The sequence below is a fragment of the Papaver somniferum genome, chromosome 3 (assembly GCF_003573695.1).
Source record: "Papaver somniferum cultivar HN1 chromosome 3, ASM357369v1, whole genome shotgun sequence".
Taxonomy (NCBI): Eukaryota; Viridiplantae; Streptophyta; class Magnoliopsida; order Ranunculales; family Papaveraceae; genus Papaver; species Papaver somniferum.
Window position 1 is genome coordinate 143,717,497 of NC_039360.1, and position 25,709 is coordinate 143,743,205.

A 25,709-nucleotide genomic window follows, 5' to 3' on the forward strand; every position below is an offset into this window, starting at 1 on the left:
AATCATTATGTATGCATTCATTTTGTTGATAATGTAGCTTTTATTTTAGGTTTCTCACATTCTACATTGAATTTAACTTTCACGAGGGGGCGTAGCCCCCGAGTGAGGTGCGACGTAATACTATATGTAGCTTTGGGTAATTTAGACTGCTTTCTTTTTTGTTTGCATTGAAATTCATGCTTTAACTACCTCTTATTGGATCAACTGTAATTTTCTACACAGATTTATTGGATCAACTGTGATTGTTGACTCAAAAAACTATGATTGCTTACACATATTTATTTGGATCAACTGTGATTGTTTATCCAAATTTCTGAACACCACTATATGTTATGGTTGTTGCAAGCCAAAGATGGTAGTTGTAGAGTTCAAATGTTGCAATCAGACCGTCTCGCATCCTGTTTCAGGATTAACTACTGTCGAGGATATGATAAGTGTGGTGAAACAAAAGTGGCCTTATGTTCCTGAAGAACTCATACTTTTTGGTTACACTGTAGATGGGATTTCAAATGTCATCAATCACGATTTGGATTTGAGGTTTTTCATTCACTACTGCAGCTCACAAGGGATTGACTTGTTGAAGTTTGTAATCCAGTTAAGGACTTGTGTTGATTTTATTTCTTCATCATCTTCTTCTGCTCCTGCTCCCGCTTCTTCGTCATCATCAATTTGTATTTCAAGCGATGAGGTAGTTGTTGTGGAAGACGTCACTGATGATGCGTGTTTGATCAAAAAGGTCCCGAAGAAATCTGATGCTTGGGTCAACATCTTAACTGGAGTAGGGCAGTTGTTTGAAGGTGGTATTTTTGAAGTTAAGGACTCTGTTACAAAGTATGAAATATGTAGTCATAAATACAAATTAGTTAAGAGTGACTTTGAACGATACATTGTGGAGTGCAAGTTCAAGGAGGAGGAAAATTGTCGCTGGAGGTTTCACGCCTCTCGTCTCGCCAAATCTAATGGTGTATTTCAATGCAAGAGATATATTTGAGAGCATTTATGTAGTTTAGCTTCTTCAAATCCATCAAAAGTTAGGATGAGAAAATCGTTTATGAAGAATATATTGTCAAATGATTTACGAGCATCAGAAGAAGAAGACTGTTGTTGATGTTATAGATTTACTCTGAATGGAATATGGAGTTGACCTCACGTATAGTCAGGCATACCACAGTTTACAATTCACCAAGAAATTTCTTGAGGGTGATGACATCAAGTCCTATTCAGATTTTGTTTGGTATAAAGATGTCATTGAACAGTACAATCCTAGAAGTGTTGTCAATTTTGAGTATGATAGTGTGACGCGTCGGTTCAAAAGGTTTTTTGTTGCTTTTGAAGCTTCCATAACTGGTTTCAACAATTACTGTCGTCCGATGCTATTTATCGATTGTACCTTTCTCACTCGGAAGTTCAAGGGTGGTCTTATGGTTGCTTGCGGAAAAACTGGTAACCAAGGTATGACTTTTAACCTTTTACTATTTTTCATTTTGTACCCATGTTTTTTAAAAAAATTTATTGTTGATCCATCATTATGCATTCATTTTGTTGATAAATATAGCTTTTATTTTAGGTTTCTTACATTCTACATTGAACGTAACTTTCACGAGGGGGCGTAGCCCCCGAGTGAGGTGCGACGTAATATTTTATGTAGCTTAGGGTAGTTTAGACTGCTTTCTTTTTGGTTTGCATTGAAATTCATGATTTCACTACCTCTTATTGGTGATATTTTACATAGATTTATTGAATCAACTGTGATTGCTTACACATATTTATTGGATCAACTGTGACTGTTGATCCAAAACTATGATTGCTTACACGGATTTATTGGATCAACAGTGACTGTTGATCCAACTAAAATGGATCAACCTCTACTGTTGATCCAAATGAAATGGATCAACTTTCTTTGTTGACACTAGTTACTGGTCACTTATTTTTGTTTTCTGTCACTTATTTTTGTTTTTTGGTTTTTGTAGAGATCTATCCAGTTGCATTTGGAATTGTTCCTTGTGAAATTGTGAGAGTTGACAATGGTTCTTAACCAATTTGAAGGGTATTATTCGTGAAGATCGTCCACTGACCATCATATCAGATCGTGGAATCAGCCTTTTGAAGCATGTGCCTGAAGTCTTCCCAAATGATTTCCATTCCTTCTGTTTGTACCATATGAAAAGGAAATATCCCAGTTCCAAAGGGAAAGAGCAGACAAACTGCAGTCAAGTTATTCGAAGAGTGCTACACTGCATTAACAAAGGAAAAATTGTATGCTGCTGCGAAGAGTATGAGTAATCTAAAGTTGGATTCAGTGGTTGCTTGGATGATGAAGATTCCGTTTGAGAATTGGGATGCTCATGCATTTCTAGGAGAAAGGTGGGGTGAGAACACATCTACTATTGTTGAGAGTTTTAACAATGTTATTAAGCATGATAAGCCGCTTCCAGCACTTGAGCTTGTCTATGTTATTCGTGATAAGGTAATGGAGCAGAATTACAAGAGTTTATTGGAGTCTAACAAGTGGACTACAAGGCTTACTCCTCGTATGCAAGCAAGATTTAACAATAGGATAACCGATTGTCGTTCATACAAGTTTTGGAGATCAAGTGAGAAAGTATTTGAGATTATTTCTCCAACAGGAAAGCATACTGTCGACTTGGATTCTAGAACTTGCAGCTGCAAATGGTGGCAAAAACATAGCTTTCCTTGCACTCATGCAATGAAAGCCATGTTGCAGATTGGAAATGATGAACCGTACAACTACATTAGCCCTTACTATACTTCTGACTACTATAGAAGGTTGTACTCTCGACCCATATATCTTATTCCAGACTATGAGAAGCCACCTGGAATTAATGAAAAGGGGTATGTTTTGCCTCCCAATGGCGGTCGAGAACAAGATGGAAGGCATAAAGGTGTTAGGTATAGGCGTAGTCGTGAAAAGGTGTGCAATAAGAGGAAGTATGGCCAATGTGGGATGCTCACCTTTCACAACCGCCGAACATGTCGCAGAGCTCCTTTGGCAACGTTTCGCAAGGAATCTCAGTCCAGGATGATCAACTTCTTGAAGAGGATGTTGTTCTGAAGTTTTTTTGGTGTTTTCATATTCTAAATAACTTGTTTTAGGTTTCTGACTAGTTGGTTATTTCTTTTTCTTTTTTATGTTTTTTTGGTTTGCACTTGTTATTTTTTTAAATGACATACATTTTTATTTGTTGTTATGAATTTTATTCTTTTGTTTCTCAAGTATATGTCAGTTTTTCAGGTTACAGGTTTATTGATTTTACAGGAAACATACTTATATAAATGATATCAACTGCATTTGTTGATCATTTTCTTGTGGATCAACTTCTATCGTTGATCCAACTCAAATGGAACAACTTTGGTTGTTGACACTATAGTGTGGAAACATTGTTCCTGGGTTCCAACTTATTTGGATCAACAATGGTTGTTGACACACAAAACAAACAGAAAATTTGCATGGTCCTATCTGTATTTGCTAGTAAACTCCTCAAGTTATACATACCTGTAACATTCATTCATAATCAGACCACAAATACATACGTAATAATTCATTCGTAATGGTTCATAATAATTCATTCATAATCAGACCTACAATAATATTTACTTACTAAGATAGTTATTTTTAAAATTACAGTTAGAATTTCTTTATAGACCATAAACAGATTATGACATCAATCTCACTCTAATGGTTCAACTAATGGTTGAACTGAGTCTTGCAATTGCATTTTTTCTTCAATAGAGTCAGTAGCTGAATCAGGAAGTTGTTCCGATTTCTTCCATACACCCAATTCTGCCAAGATTCTTGCTGCAATCTTCACTCTCTTCTTGTTCAACTTCTCATCTAAGTTAGTGATTTCAGATAGATTTTCACAGTTTCTACGGTTTACCAAATTCTTCATGTACATGCAAGTGTGCAATGCATAATCGCATCCATCTTGTGCTGGTACAGTGTAATGTGAAAAGCTTGTCTCGATATCACCACCTGTATTTAGATCTCTATGGCCCATTTCATTCAGCCATTTAGTAAGTGGTACTATCATCACAATATATTGCCAATTGTAAGCCGGATTGCGCCTTGTAGAGTTGTACACTATCCATTTTCCTTTTACCAATGCCAGCACCACCCAATGGTATCCAACACCGTCTTTATCAGTCAATCACATTGGTATAATGAGGTATGTGTCTTCAACATTCCCCGTGTAACTGTTCCTCAGCTTTTCCGAAATCCCACATCTCTCTACCTTTGCCATATTTTTCGAGGCTATGCGATCCCTAATAACGGCTGTATCAATATTTTTTCAAATATATTAGTTTTACATATCATGGATCATCTACATTATAAACAAAAGATACATTATCAACAAAAAAAAAACAAAATGCAACTGTGATATTGTAACCAGCGAACAACATAAAATGAACAAGATTATTTCATGTGCCTATCATTCTCTAGACCTACATAAATTTCAACTACCATTGTACACAGATAAAATCACCAAGATTATTACGACAATTCAATAGACAATCAATTGGACGATGCATTTGAACAAACCAATATTTTTCTGTTACTTACATTATCATTTGTTGAGGGAATAATGTAGTTCTTGTATTCTGGTTCATCCGGTGATTCCATCTTTGATTTCAGCATGTTGATGTAGTAATCAACAATCTCACCGTGAATGTTTTGATTATTCAGTAGACAATGTATCTGCTTCCCATTGATGATTACTTCCAAATCATGATTGCAGAAATAAAAACTATAAGCTTTGTCGCTGCATTTTCAACAACAAAAACAAACAAACAAATGAATATGTTATTAAAAAGAACTAGCATAAACCAAAAAAGAAACTACGTGATCTGAGGTGAGTTACATACCATTCAGTTGCATTCTCAAAGAATGGCTGGATGAGAATTTTTTCGCTCTCATTGCATGATTTCCACAATTTTAGTTTTTTTTGGCTTCATTAGTTTTTTGGGTTCGGCTGGTGTGACGTCAATTTGACTGTCGACGTCAATTATTTCAATTTCCTCCTCCTCCTGCTTCTTCCTTTTTCCTTTTCCACCTTTCTTTTGTCCCCTTTTACGCTTAGCAGGAGGTGTTCGACTTCGAAGTTTATACGGCTTTTGCTTCGGCCTTTCTCCCTTCTTCACCCTCCTTACAAGAGAACTGACCTGCTGTTGTTGTGTTTCTGATGCTTTCGTATCATCGGATTAGTCCTCTGATTCGGTTTCCTCTTCAGTTTGATCTTCAACTGCATCCAAATTAAACAATTGCTTCAACCCTTCCCGTATTGCAGCTCCTGATGTATTGTCAGCCTCTTCAGTTTTCTCTTCAACCTCTTTTGTTTCTTGTGTTGCCTTACGCATTACCTCATCCATTATTGCACCGAAACTCGGTGTGGTACCTTTATGCACATAGCCAGAAATTTCATCTGGTTTTATTGTTGTAATTGGAGGAGTGTCAAACACAACCACTTCCATTTGTATGTCATCATTGACAGACTCTTCTCTTCCATTTGTATGTCATCTTTCTCTTATACTATTCTAGCAGATATTGCAATGTTTTCAACCACCGGATCGATCTCTGCATTGTTTTCGACCACAATATTGAGTTCTAAATCATCAGCTTGCCTTATTTTTCTTCCTGCATGAAAGCCGTCCTTCCAACTCTTCATAGATTTGATACTTGTTGGTTCTTCCGGCAACTTCATTCCACTTTCAAAACCTTTCTGCCAACTCTTTTCTTGAATTCCCAAAGTACTTGGAGTTCCATCTTCAGTTCTCAATGACTCGTTCATTTCTTGGGTGTCTTCATTGTTCACATCCACTGAATCTTCGACTTCCATGTTTACTCTTATTTCATTCTCATCTGTTGGTTGATCATTCACCGCATAGTTCATTTCATGTTGATTTCCTTTTCCAGATGATTCTCCTTGTGTCTGTGTGAACACATTGTCCAAATATTCAAATTCCTTCCCTGTATACTTTGGTTTATTTTTATTCATTGATTCCTGAAAAATCCTTTCCTCTTCCGGCCATTCCGTTATGTTCTTGTCAATCTCAGCAAGTCGCTCCGGTTCTCCAGCTTGCAACTCTAGTTTGTCTTTGTTCCTCTCATACAACTCTCTCAAGAATATCGTGTTGTGGACAAATAGTTTAATTTGAGCCTTCCCCATGTAATGATTTCATGCTTGTCACATTCAAGAAGTATGTTTTCTTCCTCTAGTTCCTTTATCTTATGCCTCTATTCTTCCAGTTCTCTTGCAGGTGCCGATAGGTCAATTAAATAGTTCTCCTCAGCAGATACTGGATCAACAAAGTTTTGATGAAACTGCGGAGCTTGATCAACACAAATCAAAATAGTGTAGACACTAAAACTGGATCAACATTGGTTGTTGATCCCATTCACATGGATCAACTTTCATTGTTGATCCACAAAAAACTAACAGTAAAACTGGATCAACATTGGTTGTTGATCCCATTCACATGGATCAACTTCTATTGTTGATCCAAAAAAAAACTAATAATTGGAGGAAATCAAAATAGTGTAGACACTAAAAATGGATCAACATTGGTGGTTGATACCAGTCACATGGATCAACTTCCATTGTTGATCCACAAAAAACTGATAATTGGAGGAAATCGAAATAGTTTAGACACTAAAACTGGATCAACATTGGTTTTTGATACCATTCACATGGATCAACTTCCAGTGTTAATCCACAAAAAACTGATACTAAAACTGGATCAACATTGGTTGTTGACCCATTCACTTGGATCAACTTCCATTTTTGATCCACAAAAAAAAAATGGTACATTTGTAATTGTAAAGATAAATATAGTAAAAAAAATTACTTGATGGTCGAACCAACTCATATCGATTTTCTTCTTTTTGATTTTGTTGCCAAAATCAGTTACAAGATTCTTGCACAATGCGTGTTGGTTCCATCGTAGGAATCTCGGAGTTGCATTTTTAAAATTCTCCCTTTTGTCGGTGTACTTATCTGTATGTTCGCAAAACCAACACTGCATAATATAAACAACAATACACTCTCTACAAAAATACACATTTTACTTTCGCAAAATTAACGTTTTTTCTTACTGTGCAGCCAACGATAGTTAATTGGTCCGCTTTCTTTTTTTCCAAGTTTGAAATCAAATGTTCCACAACGTGATCCGGCCATGACACTTGTCCATCAGTAAGATATGAGGCAACAATTTCTTTGGGAATCTTGTCATTCCAGCATTTGGGAATAAGAAAACCGTACATAACCACATAGCGAAAAGTCTCACGAAATGCACCGGATCAGACTCATCTTCTGCTACCCTTTTTAGTTTGCTTACAACCTCATTCTTCAATATTGCGTCTGGAAAATCTGCTGGTCTTTCTGGTCTGAACTTTTTTTTCTAAAATTCGTTGTAGTCAAGTCTTTTCTTCGGTTGCAGTTGCTTCTTCAAATCTTCAATCTCTATCAGTCTTCTCATCTTGAATATCAAAGCGAAATCTACTGCTTCTAGAGAGCACTCTTCGGATTCTCCAAATTTGAACTTTTTGGTTTCTTTTTTTAAATGCACTCATCAGCAGCTGCATTGCAAGATTAATCTTCTTCAACTATGTATGACTCATAACACTTATGTCTGTTACGTAAAATGGGTTGATTATGTCCCAGAATGGAGATTCCTTCGGTGCTTGTGCAAGTTTCGGTTTCTTCTTGTTATTTTCATCTTCTACTTCAAACATTTTGCATAGAAAATTCCCCATTTTAACCAATGGTTGGAGACCTCCTTTGAATTTCTTTTCTTTTTCTCTTGACTTGCGTGCATACATGAAAGTCAAATCATTCTCATTTTCATTTTCGATTTTTAAACAACATATTTCATATAAAAACACAAGTATTCAAGTCAATGTTTTTACCTTTGAGCTCTCGCTCTGGTTTGCCCTCTTCTGCTACTTCCTCTTCTTCTGATCCTTGATTCTCTTCATCTGATTGTTCTTGTTCTTCTTCATCGGACTCTGATTCCAATTCTTATGATTCTTCCTCAACTACCTTCTTTTTTTTCACCTTTTGTTGTGGTTTTTCTTTCGCCCTTGACCCGCCTGCATAGATGAAACTCAATCGTTTTCATTTTATTTTTGATATTTTAAACAACATAGTTAGATATACCAGCACAAATATTACAATCTATGTTTTTACCTTTAGCGACATTCTTCGGTTTGCCATTTTCTGCTTCTTTTTCAGATTTATCTTCATCTTCTTCCGACTCTTGATCATCTGATTCTTCTTTTCCTTCTTCTTCTTCTTCTTCGGATTTTGATTCTGATTGTTCTGGTTCTTCCTCAGCTTTCTTCTTTTGTTTCACCTTTCGTTGTTGTTCTTCATTTGTATTCTTGTTCTTCCTCTTTCTTGTTGCCTCTTCTTCAATTTTCTTCTTGTTCTTCATCTTTCTTTTTGGTTCTTTAGCTTGCTTAATCTCTTGCGTGACCTTTTCATCTTGATTCTGCTTTTTTATCCTTGGTGATCTCCTATGCATTATGTTTTCTCAACCTGAGTTCAACAATTATTATAGTTAGCATTCATATTTTCATAGTAGAAAACTACATAACTAGCAACCATTTCAGTTTTATGGATCAACTATTGTTGTTTATCCCCTAAATTGGATCAACTTCTACTGTTGATCCATTTTTTATTTGGATCAACTACTGCTATTGATACAAAAATATCTAAAAATCATTCAGAAACAATTTAACAGTAGAACAAATTTGCATACAATGGATCAACTTCTATTGTTTATCCTATTTTTATTTGGATCAACTGCAGTTGTTTATCCCCTAAAGTGGATCAACTTCTACTGTTGATCCCTTTCATTTGGATCAACTACTGTTGTTGATACAAAAATATCTAAAAAAAAAATTTAGAAACACATTAACAGTAGAACAAATTTGCATGCAATGGATCAACTTCTATTGCTTATCCTATTTTTATTTGGATCAACTGTTGTTGTTTATCCCCTAAATTGGATCAACTTCTACTGTTGATCCAATTTTTATTTGGATCAACTACTGTTGTTGATCCCCTAAATTGAACAAAAATATCTAAACCAACCAAATCTCTAGAATCACATTTTTCAGTTGAACAAATTTACCAGTTGAACAAATTTGCATACAAGATCACTAGCATATTCAACCTAGAAAAATACCATTTTTCAACTTCTCACATTTTTCAGCATCTGAGCAAAACATTCAAAATCACCAAATCATGCTTGTTTTTGTCACACACAGAATATCAGATCCGACTAAATCTAAATAAAAATCTCAAGAACTCTAACCAAAAATCAAAACTAACAAAATAAGACTAAAATGAAAAGCGTTTTTACCTGTTCAAATTGAAATCTTCAGTGAAACGAAATGAAACTTGCTGTGTTCGCCGCTTTCTGTTGTTGATGAAAGATATACGATTTCGTTCCTTTTTCAGTTTCTTCTCCCATTTTTCAGTTTCTGTTCTTCATCAGAGAGATTAGAAATAAGTTAGTCGTAACGGCTACTGTATTAATGGTCGATTATGAGCAACGGTTAGTGGATTTATTTCATGAATTTCAGTTTTCATATCTTGAATGTGTGAACGATGGAAACGAGGGAGAGAGAATATTGAGTAGGTGAGAGAACCGAGTAACTGAAATGAAAAGTTAATGAGTCTGTTTCATGTATAAAGTGAAATATATATGGAGGGCATTTTAGTAATCTAATAATTCTGGATTTTAATTCCTAAATAGTAGGGATATATTTATTTTGGGAAAGGATATATTTGTTGGGTTATAAAAGTAGGGACATATAAATAATGTACCCCACTTTTTTCTTTTTGACGGATAGAATAGGGGAACTTTGTGAAGCACATATTAGTTTTGTTTTGATCGGTAAAGGAAGCACATATTAGTTATACATGAAATCGCATGGAAAGCTTCCTTGGGAATGTATCCTCCATGGTAGTCTTTGGTATGCAGGTAAAAATCGCCAGAGAAAGTGCATTAGAGAGAATTCGACAGTTCTGTACATTATAACAAATTTTCAACTGGGTTCGGCGGCATTCCTTTTGGAATCCACCGCTCCAAAAAGGTGATACTATGATGTAGGACATCTACCTGTTTTCAGTGTATCACCTGTTCCAGTTGGTCCAATTGGTATGTATCAACAATGACAGTTGATCCCTTTACGTTGTGTCAACTGTCACAGTTGATTTATAGCATCTACTTTGGTTTACTTGTCTATCAAGTCTAGAACTTCTTCTTTTAGAGTTTCCTTATTTCTTCTTTTAGAGTTTTACTATTTTTAGATTCTTGTCATGCTTATATAAACAGGCTTATTACGTTCTTGTAACTCACATTATTATAATCAAGATTATTCAAAACAACTCTTTTCAGAGCTTTCGATCATTCTCATCTCTAAACCCTATTGTTCTTCTGTTTTCTCATCCTTTTCTTCCCTTCTCATCACCTGCAATCTCTGTATTGCCTTCTTCTCTTACATGTACTACATTAGTTGGTATCATTCGACATTAGATTAGATTTTCATCTTTTCTACGATCCTGTTTTTCGCTTCCGCAACCCTTTTATTTAAAAAAATAAAATAAAAAAAAATCAACCTCTATGGCTAGCAACGTTACACAAGAAGCTTTCGATTCTGCTATTACCAAGCTTACCGATCTTATTAATACAAGCACTACTGCTAGTAATGCTGCTAGTGCTGGCATAGCTACAATTAATACAAATATTGCTACGGTTTCAGATGACCTAACAAAGCTAGAGAAAAATTGCTTTAATCAGTTTGAAAGTTCTGAAAAGAAGTTTGAAGATATTCATCTGATTCTAGACAAGCTTGTAACTACTCTTAAGATTGAGGATGAAGAAACTGTAAATCTACTGGCTGAAGCTAAGAAAAATCCGTTTGTTCACAATGATGATATTCCTGATGAAGAATCTGTAAATCTCGTTATTCTGTAGGTTGGCCGAAGAATCTACACTTGAGAAAGCTAAGGATAATAAATACGGGCATCCAACTCAAAACCAATTGGCAATGAGTAGAGTGGCCCTAAGGATTATAAACCGCAGGATCTTAGATTGCCCAGATAATGTGGGACTAATAATCTCAACACGCCCCCTCACGTGTAGCCTCGTTGGGTCTAACACGTGGAGAATAATAAATCGGGTGACGCGGAAGTAAAGGCGCGGTCAAATGACTCATCGCAAATAGAAGGCTGTGATACCATGTTATTCTCAAAGACATAACATTTTCAAAACCAAGTGTTTTATTGGTGGTAAAGTCTGTGACATGATCATTGACAGTGGCAGTGTAGACAATTACATTGCATCTGTTGTTATGGAGAAAATAGGATTACCAACTACACCATATCCTACTCCTTATTCTCTAAGTTGGGTGAATAGTTCCTATACACAAAGTAATACTCATCAGTGTGTTATTAAGTTCTCTTTTGTTGGATATGAAGAATTTGTGCTTTGTGATGTTATCGATATGACTGCAACACATCTCCTACTTGGAAGACCATGGCAATATGACGTTAGAGAAGTTCATAACTGTTTTGAGAATACTTTTACTTTTTACTAGGATGGTAAAAGAGTGACTATGTTTCCTTCCAAGTCTTCTTCAGTTATTAAAGAACGTAGTGATTACAAGACTACTGCTTTGGTGGCTACTATCTCTCGCTCTTTACATTCATCTCATACTTTGAGTTCTCATGAAGACACCAAACCTATGGTAACAATTCCAAATCAGGTACAACCTTTATTATCTAAATATAATGCATTATTTCCTAAAGAATTACATGTGAGTTTACCACTTTTTGGAGATGTTCAGCATTACATTGATCTTATACATGGATCTTCTTTACCTAATCAAGCTCATTATAGGTTAAGTCCAACTGAACATGAAATATATCAGGGTCAAGTTAATAACTTATTGACTAAGGGATTAATTAGACCTAGTAATATCCCTTGTGCTTGTCCTGCTTTTCTGGTTCCTAAAAAGGATAATGGATGGAGAATTTGTATAGATTGCAGAGCTTTGAACTGTATAACCATTCCTTATAGGTTTCCCATTCCTCGTATTGAGGATATGATTGATATTTTAGCAGGGTCTATTATTTCCACTAAACTTGACCTTCGCAGTGGTTATCATCAAATTAGAATAAGAGAAGGAGATGAATGGAAGACTACTTTTAAAACACGAGAGGGTTTATATGAATGGCTTGTTATGACTTTTGGCCTTTCTAATGCTCCTAGCACCTTTATGAGGCTCATGATTCAGGTTTTACAACCATTTCTGAGTAAGTTTGTCATTGTCTACTTTGATGACATATTGATTTTTAGTAGAAGTGCAAAGGAACGTCTCAGTCATCTTTCTCAAGTGTTCAAGACTTAATTTGATCATTCTTTGTTTGTGAATTTGAAGAAATGCACATTTATGTCCTCTGAAGTTACTTTCTTGGGGTATGTCATATCATCAAAGGGTATTCATGTGGATCCTTATAAAGTTCAAGCTATTATGGATTGGCATGTCCCTGCTTCTATCAAATAAGTAAGAAGTTTTCATGGATTAGCTTCTTTTTATAGGCGCTTTGTAAGAAATTTCAGCACCATTGCTGCACCTCTTACTGATTGTTTGAAGAAAGACAAGTTCTTCTGGAATGAGGAAGCTGATAAAAGTTTCAATACTCTTAAAGAAAAACTTTCAGCTCCTATTCTTGCCATGCCTGACTTTTCCAAGCCTTTTCAAGTTGATTGTGATGCTTCTATTATTGGAATTGGAGCAGTTTTATCTCAAGAAGGTCATCCAGTTGCTTATCATAGTGAAAAAAATTCTGAGACACAAAAAAAGTGGTTTATATATGAATTGGAATTGCTTGCACTTGTACAAGCTCTTAAACAGTGGCATACTTATTTAGTTCATCGAGAGTTTGTCATTAATACTGATAATCATGCATTGAAGTATCTTCAAACTTTAGCAAAGATTAACCGTATGGATGATAGGTGGTTGTCCACAATTAACAAGTACACTTTTTCTATCAAGCATAAAAGTGGAAAGCTTAATCAAGTTGGAGATGCTTTAAGTAGAAGACGACATCTTTTATCAAACATTCATAATGAGAGTTTTGCTTTTGATTACATCAAAGAGATTTATGCTGAGGATGATGATTTTAAATCACTTTGGGAACAATGCAGTTCTTTGGTTCATGGAGTTGATGACTTTCTCATTCAAGATGGCTTCTTATTTAAAGGTAATCGTCTTTGCATTCTAATGGATCTTTACGTCTTCATTTAATACGTGAACTGCATGGAAGTGGTCTTGGTGGCCATTCTGGCAGAGACAAAACTATTGCACTTGTAGAGGAACGCTATTTTTGTCCTTCACTTAAGCGTGATGTAGAAAAATACGTTATGAAATGCATGGTTTGCCAGCAAGCTAAGGGTACTATTCAAAACACTGGACTTTACACTCCTTTACCAATTCCAGAAGCTCCATCGGTGGACATTAGTATGGATTTTATTCTTGGTTTACCTCGTATAACTAGAGGGTGAAAAGGCGAGGGTACCCAAATATACCTCAAGCTAAAACTTTTCCTACCTATAAGTCATTTCTCCGAAAGTGATTGTCTATCGACTGAGTCGATACAATACAACTAATCGGTTCACACTTCGTGTGATCATCTATGGATACGAGATCGAGACAATACAACAACGAAGTATGTTTACTTGATACAAAGGTTCGGACTTAACCAAACACAATAGGATTGCTTATCAAGTAAATAAGAATTAACGTTTGCGCGATTTACTTTAATTATAATAAAATAATTATAATGCGAAAATATAAAGTAAATGACACAACAAGATTTTGTTAACGAGGAAACCGCAAATGCAGAAAAACCCCGGGACCTTGTCCAGAATTGAATACTCTCAGGATTAAACCGCTACACAAAATTACACCAACTTCGTATAGTTGAGACCAAGCAACTAAACCTATAGTTCACCTAGTTCTGTCTGTATTCCTACGCCTCCAACTTATAAATAAGTCAGTACTTGGAACAATTCCTTTGGTTCGTATTCCATACAGTAAAGGAACAACAAATCTGTTTGGTATCAACTCTCTTCAACCAAGTGATATGAGTCAAACAAAGGTTCTTCCGTTTATCTTAACATAAACTCCTTCGTCAGGTCCTTAGATATATCTTATGTTCAATTACCGAAGTAATCGTTTAAGATTAAGCCAACAACACTCTTAATCCAAAGAATTGTGTTGATGCCGATCTACTCAATTAATCAATCCAATCTACCACAAGGATAAACCGATTATTAATTGGATCCTCTTTTACCTAAACAAGTATTGTGCACACCAAAGATTATAAAACCCAAGTCAGATCTTCGATATCTTCTTCGTCTTCAAATCTTCTTAAATCTTCAATAAAAACCTGCACACAATCACTTGAATCTCTTGTGACCAATCACGCACAGAACGGAGTCTGTTAACAATGGATTATCACAAGATCGTCTTTAGAACTAACAACAGCCTAAAGATCCATGTCGAAACTCTGAACTAGTTTGAGTGAATCTTATATCATAAGAGAAGATTCTCAAGAATAAACAAACTAGGTGCAATCATATTTCAACCACCGTTAGTCAATCAAATCAATCGAAAACAAAAGATAAACTGAAATTATCTAGTTTCCCACCAATACACGCTAGAGCTTCGCAATCCCAAAGAATAATTTAAACTGAGCGGCCGTAAGATATTTCTCCTAATTACGTTACTCTCCTCTCCGAATAGGCGGCTACACCAGTAACAACAACAAAAGAGGAAGTATGTTGTTACGAAGGATTAGTTTGCTAGAAAGGAAAACTTCAAGTATTTATAGACAAGGAAGTTTGGACACCAAGGAATTTCCAAGACCGAAAATATTCTCAAGATATTCATTAAAGCACAAATTCGGTTTTCATAATTCCTGGAAATGCCATGTCCAAAAATAATGATCGAAATCTCTCGGAAAATCTAATTAGTAAATGCACATTACTAATTCTGGAATTTCCCTACAAAATGAAATTAATAACATTAATTAAAAAATTCTTAACTTACTTATGTTTCAATCCTGGGATTCTCTTCCCTTAGCCGTTAAGGAATATCTTTGAACAATTAAAGAAATAAACATTCATGCACGTGTTCAAAGTATGTCGACATCCTTACTTTGTAAGTTCTCTTTCACACTTACAACCTTGAAACCGATTTTCCACACTTCCAAACAAGTTTAGAATTGGTTCATCTGACTTTCAAGAACTATGCGATTGATCAAACCAACATTCAATCACAATCATGGGTTTAGCGGTTCTACCAAAACAAGTTTCGGTTCTACCTCCATGTGAGTACTGTGCATAGTCACACCAACTTTCCAAAATTAGGTTGACTAGGTACTAGGATCGGTTCCCCACATATATATGGTATCTAACTTACATGTGTTGCACATGTCCATAGGATCGGTTCCCCTTTGCCTAAAAACGTGTTGCACATGTCCATAGGATCGGTTCCCCTTTATGTTATAAACCTTGTTGCACCCCATACAAGGATCGGTTCCCCTTTGTGATGTACTGCACCTCTTACTAGGATCGGTTCCCCTTTCCCATAATTGATCAGACAAAACACAAACCCGATCATACCATCTCAGGTGATTACTTAAGATTGGTTTCACTAATAAAAGTGTTAGAGCATAGCTCGGTCAACCTCGCATGTGTTGCTATATCGAGCATGTTTGTCAATGTTAGTGATCAAAACTATGAGTCTTGATTTCTAGTTTATTATAGCTAAGTCTCGGACTAGGATAGAAAAGTGTAGTTGAGCTCAAGGACTTCATGGCGATTCATCATACAATGACGAAGATCTACTCAAGGAACCGTGGAACTTCATCAACAAAAAGGTATGTGGAGACTTGAACTTATCTATCACTCAAAAGACTATGTATTCTATGTCCTACTTCTTATGAGACAAAAAGTCGTATGTTATACAGACTGGATCATACACATTTGACATTTCGAGTTGAGTATTCACTACTTATCTTGTTCTCGAAATCATGTGTTGGTAAAGCGTTTCGCTTTGATCAAGTTTATCTTCACCTAGTGACGAAAGTCATGAAAAGTTTCAATTACTTTGAAAAATTCTCTGACGTGAAACGGTCTGTGAATAACGACTATATAACGTCCTCTGAGAATGTCACAATGATTGGAATGAGAGTTTAGATTACATAACCATGTATTCTTTAATCCGAAGTTTTCGAACTTTGTTGATTGAGAAAAACCGGAGGAATTGGCTTTGCCAAGTCCGCGAACTCAGTCCGCGAACTGACGGAAGTTCTCTTGCCGAGAATTTCTGCTGGGATTTTCCAAAAACTCGTTTGCGTGTTTAGTCCGCGAACTGGCAGAAGTCTCTTTGCCGAGAATTTCTGTTGAGTTTGGAAAACTCTGCCGGTTTCCTTAAGTCCGCGAACTTGTTTGTGATGAGTGCCAAATAATGTATATATCTATCCCTTTTTGTTGGCATTTAACTCATCTTTTGTGCAGTAATTCTACATTTTATCCCATATTCTGTATTTTCATTGTTTTCAAGAATAAATATTTTTCTTACTTAATTTTGCATTTTTAGGTAATAAATAAAGTCTGGATGAGTCGCGGAGCGAAAAGAGCAGAAAAGTAGTGAAAAGCCGGGAAGAATTACGCAAGGAAGCCGCAAAGAATGGAGCACAAGACCAAAAAGCTAGGAATGGGCTCAAGAAGGAAGAATTGTTCTTAAAGAAGATATGGGCTTGGCATACCCAAGGCGCAAAACCCTTACCCAAACCCATTTTCTATATCCATACCCGCCTCCATTCTCAGCCGTTAGATCGGATCCATCTCATCATCCAATGGTCGCTTCGTCATCGTTCATCAAAATCTGAAGTCCCTGCAAAACACCATAGTACCTAAATTCCAAGCCTTCAGATTAGATCACATTTAGATCCAACGGTCGATTCTTTGTCTGCGCATCAAATCTCGATACTTCCGCTTAACACTACAACACCTAACCTCGATCTTCTCTGTTAACTTCGTTGTATCAAGACATCCTACGGTCGTTACCAGCCTCTTCAGGGGTAGCCATCCGATTCATCTACCAGCTTCGCATCCAGTGACTCATATTCGCCAACATCGAACTTTGATATCCCGCCTCACACACTAGCAACCTAACCCTATACCCTAAAATCTATCGACTTCTCTTTCATTTCCTTCTTCTTCTTCTCTTTCTCTCCACCTCCTCTCTGCAACACCCATTCCGCCACCATACCTCTGCCACAACCACCAAAAGCCATCATGGCTCTCGCCAATCGAAACCCATCATCATCCTACCCTTCTACCTACCTATTTCACCATTCTCTCTTCCTTTTCAGAAACCCTAGAGGAGAGATTAGTGAAATATGTCGAGCTAGAAAGAGAAATTGAAGGCATGGGTTGCATCAGGAGAAGAATAAGAGGCATGGGTCGACGTATGAGGGCTGTTATCAGTAGGTTAGGTGAGTCAATTTCACTTTTTGGTGAAACCCTAATTCTCTGATATTTTGGGGATTTTTAGGTTTTTGCTTGCTTGTATAAATAGAAGGTGTTGGGTGTGAAATTGGCTCATGCTGGACTAGCCAGTGTCCAGGACTATGAAGTTCTGTTAATGTTCAATTTCAGTTTCAAATCAATTTTAGTTAATTTTCAATTTCTGTTTTATTTCATGTTTAATTCCATGTTCATTTAATTTATGTTCTTATAATTTCTGTTTGTTTCTAATTTCAATTTAGTTTTGTGTTTAATGTTAGTTCAATGTTATGTTTAGTGTTTAAAGGTTTAGTTCCTCAACTGTTGTTTCAATTCACTGTCAAGAAGTGATGGAATGTTAGGCTAGAAGCTTTGAGGCACTGTATTGATTGAGCAGTGGGGAGAAACTAGTGCTCACTAGTGACTGTGAGCAAACTAGTTCTCTTCCCACTCTAGTTGTATGCCTAGGCTCTCTTGTTTTGTCAACTGTTAGCTTCCCAAATGTTAGGATTAGTCTACTGTTGTGTGTCAATGCTAGGTTAGAGCCTTAGAGCATTGAGTTGATTGAGCAGTGGGGAGAAACTAGTGCTCACTAGTGACTGTGGGCAAGCTGGTTCTCTTCCCACTCTAGATGAATGCCTAAAGCCATTGCCTTGGCTTTGCTTTTTTTTTCCTTCCTTTTTTTTTACTTCACTGTCTTCTTCACACCCCTGCCCTTGGCTTAGGCCTTGGTTCCATTGTTCTCGTTTAGTTTCATTGTTCTGTCACTGTTACCTTTGCTTCACTGCTTTTACTACTTGCTACTGCCTTGTTTTCTTCCCCTTGGCTTGCTGCCTTTTCCTTGCTGCTGCTGCTGCTGCTTTCTTTCCCCTGCTGTGCAGTACTGCTGCTGCTGCTGCTTTCTTTTCCTTGCTACTGCTGCTGCAACCTGGTTTCCACTGCTGCTGCTGCAACTGAACTTGGCTCACAGCATAAGCCCAGTCCAGGTTAAAAGGCCAAGAGCCCATTGATTGTTCAAGGACCATAAGCCCAGTTAACTGCTTGGCCAAAGGCCCAATTCACTCTTGGAGCAGAGGCCCAGCCAATTAAACCACAAGCCTAGATCATTTCAGCACCTAGCCAACTGAGCCCAAGGCTCAGTTCATTTCAGGCTCAGCTCAGTTCATTTCAAGTACCAAGCCCACTTCACTGTTAGGGTGAAGTTGAGCCCAAAGCTTAATCAAAGCCCAAAGCTAAATCAAGGCTAAGTTACTCTGATTCCAAGTAAGCCCATAATTCATTGGTACCCATATCCCTTTTGGTATTCAAAAGCCATTGACCATTCAAAACCCAACAACAATTTAGGAGCCCAAAATAGCTAGAGAACTCCAAACACACCCAGTCTCTGTGGATCGACCCGTACTTGCACGAGCTACAACCGACGACCGTGCACTTGCGGTATTACTGTAGGCCCGCGTTTTTATTACGCTTAATTTTATACGCTTTCTCGGGCCAACCAGTTTGTGAGCTTAAGTGGTTATGATCTAAAGATGTGCACTGAACATGAAACTTAAATTACTAAGGAATGCTTTATGCAAACCGTGGCTATAAAGTTCATGACCAATTCATCGAATCGAATCATCTCTGTTTGAATTGTGTCTTGTGTAGTTACATAAGATCTCATAGCAATTGAACAACTCTCTAACTAGTTCATTTGAGTCAATTGAACTAGTTGTGGTGAAGAAGAACTAGGTTAATATAAAATGCTCATATGGTAAACCTTTTGGGTTACTATGTTGAACCAACATACACGTACACGTTTGATCATGGTTTTCACAAACCCAGTAAACATCTACCCAAGTGTGTGTGACAAGCTAAGTTTTTGATATAACGGTTAAAAAATATTATCTTGAATCTAAATCAGGTTTTCATCGAACGGTGAATATGGATTGCTTTGTAACTAAGGGAAAACCATGATTTGAAGGATATATAAAGGAGACATCTAGCATTGTGCAAAACTAATCCCCACACGTCTGTGTGATACTAGTGCGCTCGTTAGAGTCGATTCTCCTTTAACCTTTGGTTTTCTTCTCTAAAACCAGGTTAACGACTTAAAGACTTCATTGGGATTGTGAATCCAAACCGATACTACTTTTATCGTAGTTGTGTGATCTGATCTTGCATCTTCTATCGTACGAGTACAATCTTTGATTGGCTTGAGATCGTGAGAGTTCTCTGATAGGCAAGATAAAGAAGTCACAAACATCTTCATCTCACTGTTTGTGATTCCTCGACAAACCGCCTGTGTAGTCAAGAAGGATTTAAAGAGGTGATTGATTAATCTAGTCTGTTCTTCGGGAATATAAGACCGGATTATCAATTGGTTCATGTTCACCTTGACTTTATATCTTAAGACGGAACAAAAACCTAGGGTTTTTCTGTGGGAGACAGATTTATCCTTTGATAGACTTTTCTGTGTGAGACAGATTTGTTTATTATCAAGTCTGCGATTTTGGGTTGCAGCAACTCTTAGTTGTGGGTGAGATCAGCTAAAGGAATCAAGTGCGCAATATCCTGCTGGGATCAGAGGCGTAGGAGTACAACTGTACCTTGAATTAGTGGGAGACTGATTGGGGTTCAACTATAGTCCAGTGTGAAGTTATCTTGTAGTAGACTAGTGTCTATAGCGGCTTAATACAGTGTGTATTCAATCTGGACTAGGTCCCTGGGTTTTTCTGCATTTGCGGTTTCCTCGTTAACAAAACTTCTGGTGTCTGTGTTATTTATTTTCCGCGTTATATTTTATATAATTTAAATAATACAGGTTGTGTGTTAAAGATCATCAATTGGAAATCCAACCTTTGGTTGTTGATTGATATTAATTAATCCTTGGACATTGGTCTTTGGTACCGTCCAAGTTATCTCTCTTTGATAAAGACTCGCAGATTTCCATTTGCTTGAGTAAAGATCAAATCGAGAGATTGAGATATAAACTCTTTGATATATCTTTTTATTGATCGAGTCTAAATGTCTAGTTGATTCTCATAAAAAGTATATTGGAGTTTGTCCATACATATTGCTAATCGAATTATTGGGTGGTGTTGTTAGACCCCCACTTTTTCAATTGGTATCAGAGCAGGCAAACACGTTAAAGACCTTATAAGTCTGTGTTTGTGACAATCTGAGTCTGTGGATAAAATCTCATACGCATACCAAAAATTCCTCCTAAAGCTGTCAACTTTATCAAGTGTCTCGGAAATACCTCAAAGGGTCACTCCTTAGATGATTCTTCCGAATCCCGAGATAACAAGATTGTTCCATCCTGTGTTGGTCATTCTTCCTCCAATGAGACATTGGACATAATGACAAAGGCTGAAAAGGAGCTCACCAGAATTTCAAAAAATTCTACAGAGTTTGTTGATCTCAAGGATCATGTACAACTCGTTGATGAATTTGAAAAGTCTATTGATCGTGAACAGGTACTCTATAACATTATAGGGTCATTCTCTAAGGAAATTGAGAAACTTCTTCAAGAAAAAAATATACAGCGTGAAAAGATTTGTGATCTTGAAAAGCTGGTTAAAGAAGGCTCAATTAGAGAAAAATGTTTGATCAAGACGTATTCATCTGATCTTGACAGACTTCATGTTGAGAAAAAGAAACTTGAAGCATCACTTGTCATAGCCATGGACAGTGCAATTCCTTGGAAAAGGAAAACTCTGTTTTAAAGAAAAATTCTTCTGCACAAACTAATTCTCATGAGTTACTGTACAGAATGAAATTTTCTCCAGATGAAGATTGTGTCAAGAAAAGTTTTCATGACTTACAATCTTCTCCGGTGGCTATGAAGTTCAAACAAGTACCAGTTATTGCTTCTCCTCCACGAATCTGTACATTCTGTGGAAAAGGAAATCACTATGGTATCCATTGTTTTTCCAGAAAGAAACATGTTTCTGAACTTCACAAATTGCTTCTTTCTACTGTCAATGGAGTAAATAGTCGGTCGACTGCTACAGTGAAGGTCCCTTTGACAGGAAACCAGGCATCTTATAAAAATGATCTCTCTCCTAGAAATCATTACAGGACATTTGTAAACTCTCGGGATACCAATGAAAGCATGTCCTGTTCTTATAAGAACAAATCTGGTAAATCTAAGTCTAGTGTGTGGAGACCAATTTCGGAAAATCCCCTAGAACCTATTTCTAGAGGTCCTAGACTTTGTTATCAGAAAGGTTTCTCACCAGTGATTCCTAGAAGGACTACGAGACGCACCCTTTTTCCTGGAAACTGCAGTGAAAGGACAAGAAATGTTGAGATAAGATATCCTGGAGGAAATTACAGCTACTCTCTCAGAACCTATGGTGAGACTATGTCTCCCTCTGCTACCTAACAACAGAATGTTCTATTCTTGTGTCTAACTTGAGAGATACAAGGATAATGATCTGACAGATGCTCAAGTATTGTGCTATAATTTTCTCTAGCTTGTATATATTTTGACGTAATGCTCTTCTCTAGTTTCCTTTTCTTTTGTCACTCTGACCTTTTGGGATGGAGAATCTTTGAAAGCTGCACAGTGTGCAATATTTCCTCTTAGGGTCATTTGTCTTTTGGTCGGACCACGAACGTCCGCATCTTCTCACGGAACTCTAGGGTTTCTATCCAGGGCATTCACAAACATATATAACTCTTATACGTGTTTCATTTTTCTTCAGAAAGGAGCTCTATGGAAACTGTTCCCAAAGAAGAAGTTAACCCTATGGTTGAGGATGATCTCAAAGGATGTGATTTTGGTCAAGAGTTTATACTGAAGAAGATGCTTGAAATAAAAGAGTATAACTCTTGGATTGGAGAATATGTCAAGGATTTGATTCGTGTTCAGAATGAAGTTAAGAACGAACTGGCAAACCTTCAATTGCATATAAACCAACTTATTGATGGACAAGCGAAAATCCTTGGTACTCAGAATATCTTGATCATAAATCAGAAGAAAGTTATCCTTGATTGTGCAAAGGCTCGTCATTATGCTCGCACTGTTGATCGGAAAGTTAATGTTCTGACTTATGAACATGGTGTGTCTACAGTCAACAGGATCAAGGATATCAGTGACTCATACTTTGATGGACCATTTCAGAGGTATGAAATTATCAAGGAAAACTGAGGATATTTTCAGATACCTAGTATGTCTTCTTTTGAATTAGTTGGAAGAATAACTAGCGTTTTCAATAGCGAAAATTGTGACTACACATAGATATTTTTGTTTTTATCTTCTTATGTTATTTTTTAGGTTTATTGGTATTTAAATTCTAAAAATATTTGGAGGATGATATTATTGCAGTATTAATATGTTTTGAAGTATTTCAATATTTTTATGGGATATGTATTGTTTGCGTCCGTGAACTTGAAGGTCCCATATTGTGTCAAAAGCAAAGTCGTTCATAAATTGATATTCGTATTGATGAAAGGACGAATGGACTTTTGACAATTACAAAAGTTATGCCTAGGCAGTCATTTATTTGATGGAAAATAGGATGAAATCTTTTGTTTCACAAGGATAAAGTCTATTATGTCGTTATGCAAATAGTGATGGAAAATAGAATAGATCCTTGTATGTTATCCACGGTAGTGATCTTCAATGATCCATTTTGTTATGTTTTACCGTGAAGGCTCCACTGTGTATCTTATGTTGAGCACCTTACAACTATGTCGATTAATATTGTCCTCGTTGGTTGTTCCATGAGATGCTATATGTTGAGCATTCTTGAACTAAATTAATCATCTTGATTGGTTATTTAGTTATTTTCTCTGAAAGTCTTCTTTTGTCGAGCAAAATCTTTTGACAATTAAATTGATTGCTTCTGTGATTAGTTTGGTTGTGTATTCCAATTAGATTAATTATAGGTTCTCTTGTAACTAATCTAGTTGAGTTTTTCATATATTCCACAAGTTCTTGTGTTGAGTATATGAACGGATATACTAATCATGTTCTATTGGTTGATGTAGTCATATATTTCGTAAGGTTTTCCTTATGTTGAGTATTTGAACGATTAAGGTAGTCATCTCCGTGTGGTTATCTTAGTCGTAGCTCCGTGAGTTTACTTATGTTGAGCACAATCAATTAAATTGATCACTTTTGTGGTTTGATTTAGTTGTGTATTCCGATTAAATTAATCATGGGTTTACTTGTGATTAATTTGATTGAGTTTTGGATATAGAAAATCATTTCCATGGTTTTTGTTGTCCGATTAAAAAATCCTTATTTTCTTTCGAAATTAAGGTCGCTCTTGTTGTTCTTTCGGGAATGACATCAAATGGGGGAGAGTTCTTTTGAACTTGTGCTTAATGGTAATATCTCGCGGGGTGTGCGGTTGTGGAATTTTATAGGGGTTATCTTGTATCTTAAAACTCCTTTATGAATGCATTTAGCTTCGGCTTTATGATTGCATCTAAATTAAGTTGGTATGTATTTTTTCTTTTAGTCTATGAAATGTCTCTTGTGGAAATTTCATTATGATCTCGTTCTTTTACCTTTGCCAATTTTATTGACAAAAAGGGGGAGAAATAATGTAGTTCACACTACAAATACATATGGTTTTCGGATCATTGTGTAAGGGGGAGTGGTTTCCATGATCGAGATGGAGTATTGACTAAAGGGGAGTGATACATATCACCATAGTATTGTTGTTAAAATCTTGATGAAGATGGACTTTGATGTTACATAATGACACTATGACACTGTATAATAATGATCGAGAATATCGATTTCTCTCATTATTATAGCTACAGATCTTCGACAACGATGGTGCTAAACTTACAACCTTTGGGATCATTGAAGTACTTGGAAGGACGAAGATTTCAAGGAACGTTGAAGATTAGACTATCGAATAGGAGCCGTTAAAAGTTTATCTTTTTTGTATTCCATATGTATTAATAGTTTTGTCACTAAAATTGACAAAGGGGGAGATTGTTAGAGCATAGCTCGGTCGACCTCGCATGCGTTGATATATCAATCATGTTTGTCAATGTTAGTGATCAAAACTATGAGTCTTGATTTCTAGTCTATTATAGCTAAGTCTCGGACTAGGATAGAAAAGTGTAGTTGAGCTCAAGGACTTCATGGCGATTCATCATACAACGACGAAGATCTACTCAAGGATCCGTGGAGCTTCATCAACAAAAAGGTATGTGGAGACTTGAACTTATCTATCACTCAAAAGTCTATGTATTTTATGTCCTACTTCTTATGAGACAAAAAGTCGTATGTTATACAGACTGGATCATACACATTTGACATTTCGAGTTGAGTATTCACTACTTATCTTTTTCTCGAAATCATGTGTTGGTAAAGCGTTTCGCTTTGATCAAGTTTATCTTCACCTAGTGACGAAAGTCATGAAAAGTTTCAATTACTTTGAAAAATTCTCTGACGTGAAACGGTCTGTGAATAACGACTATATAACGTCCTCTGAGAATGTCTCAATGATTGGAATGAGAGTTTAGATTACGTAACCATGTATTCCTTAATCCGAAGTTTTCGAACTTTGTTGATTGAGAAAAACCGGAGGAATTGGCTTTGCCAAGTCCGCGAACTGACGGAAGTTCTCTTGCCGAGAATTTCTGCTGGGATTTTCCAAAAACTCGTTTGCGTGTTTATTCCGCGAACTCAGTCCGCGAACCTAGTCCGCGAAATGGCGGAAGTCTCTTTGCCGAGATTTTCTGTTGAGTTTGGAAAACTCTGCCGGTTTCCTTAAGTCCGCGAACTTGTTTGTGAGCTTAAGTGGTTATGATCTAAAGATGTGCTCCGAACATGAAACTTAAATTACTAAGGAATGCTTTATGCAAACCGTGGCTATAAAGTTCATGACCAATTCATCGAATCGAATCATCTTTGTTTCAATTGTGTCTTGCGAACTTTAAGAACGACACTCTGCATTTTCGCAATCAAACTATTCAAATGGTTTGTGATGACCATAGTATTCCTCACTCTGGTTTTCCTTGTCTCTTGGAGGAGATCCCAAAGAACATTCCTAGTCTGACCATCTCTGATAGCGAAGCTGATGATGAAGAATCTGATGGTGATGAAGGTTCTGATGGATATAAAGGTTCTGATGCAGACGAAGAAG

General features: G+C 36.6%; 1 protein-coding gene across 1 annotated transcript; it reads left to right on the forward strand.

The window, feature by feature from the left end:
- Positions 1–2,470: 2,470 nt before the first annotated feature.
- LOC113360059 lies at positions 2,471–3,073 on the forward strand. The gene has a single exon (XM_026603610.1). The coding sequence runs from the start codon at positions 2,471–2,473 to the stop codon at positions 3,071–3,073; it is 603 nt and encodes a 200-aa protein (XP_026459395.1).
- Positions 3,074–25,709: the final 22,636 nt, after the last annotated feature.

What these genes read in the sequence shown, in the direction of transcription:
- LOC113360059 (XM_026603610.1), top strand. Translation starts at nt 2,471, where the DNA reads ATGGAGCAGAATTACAAGAGTTTATTGGAGTCTAACAAGTGGACTACA.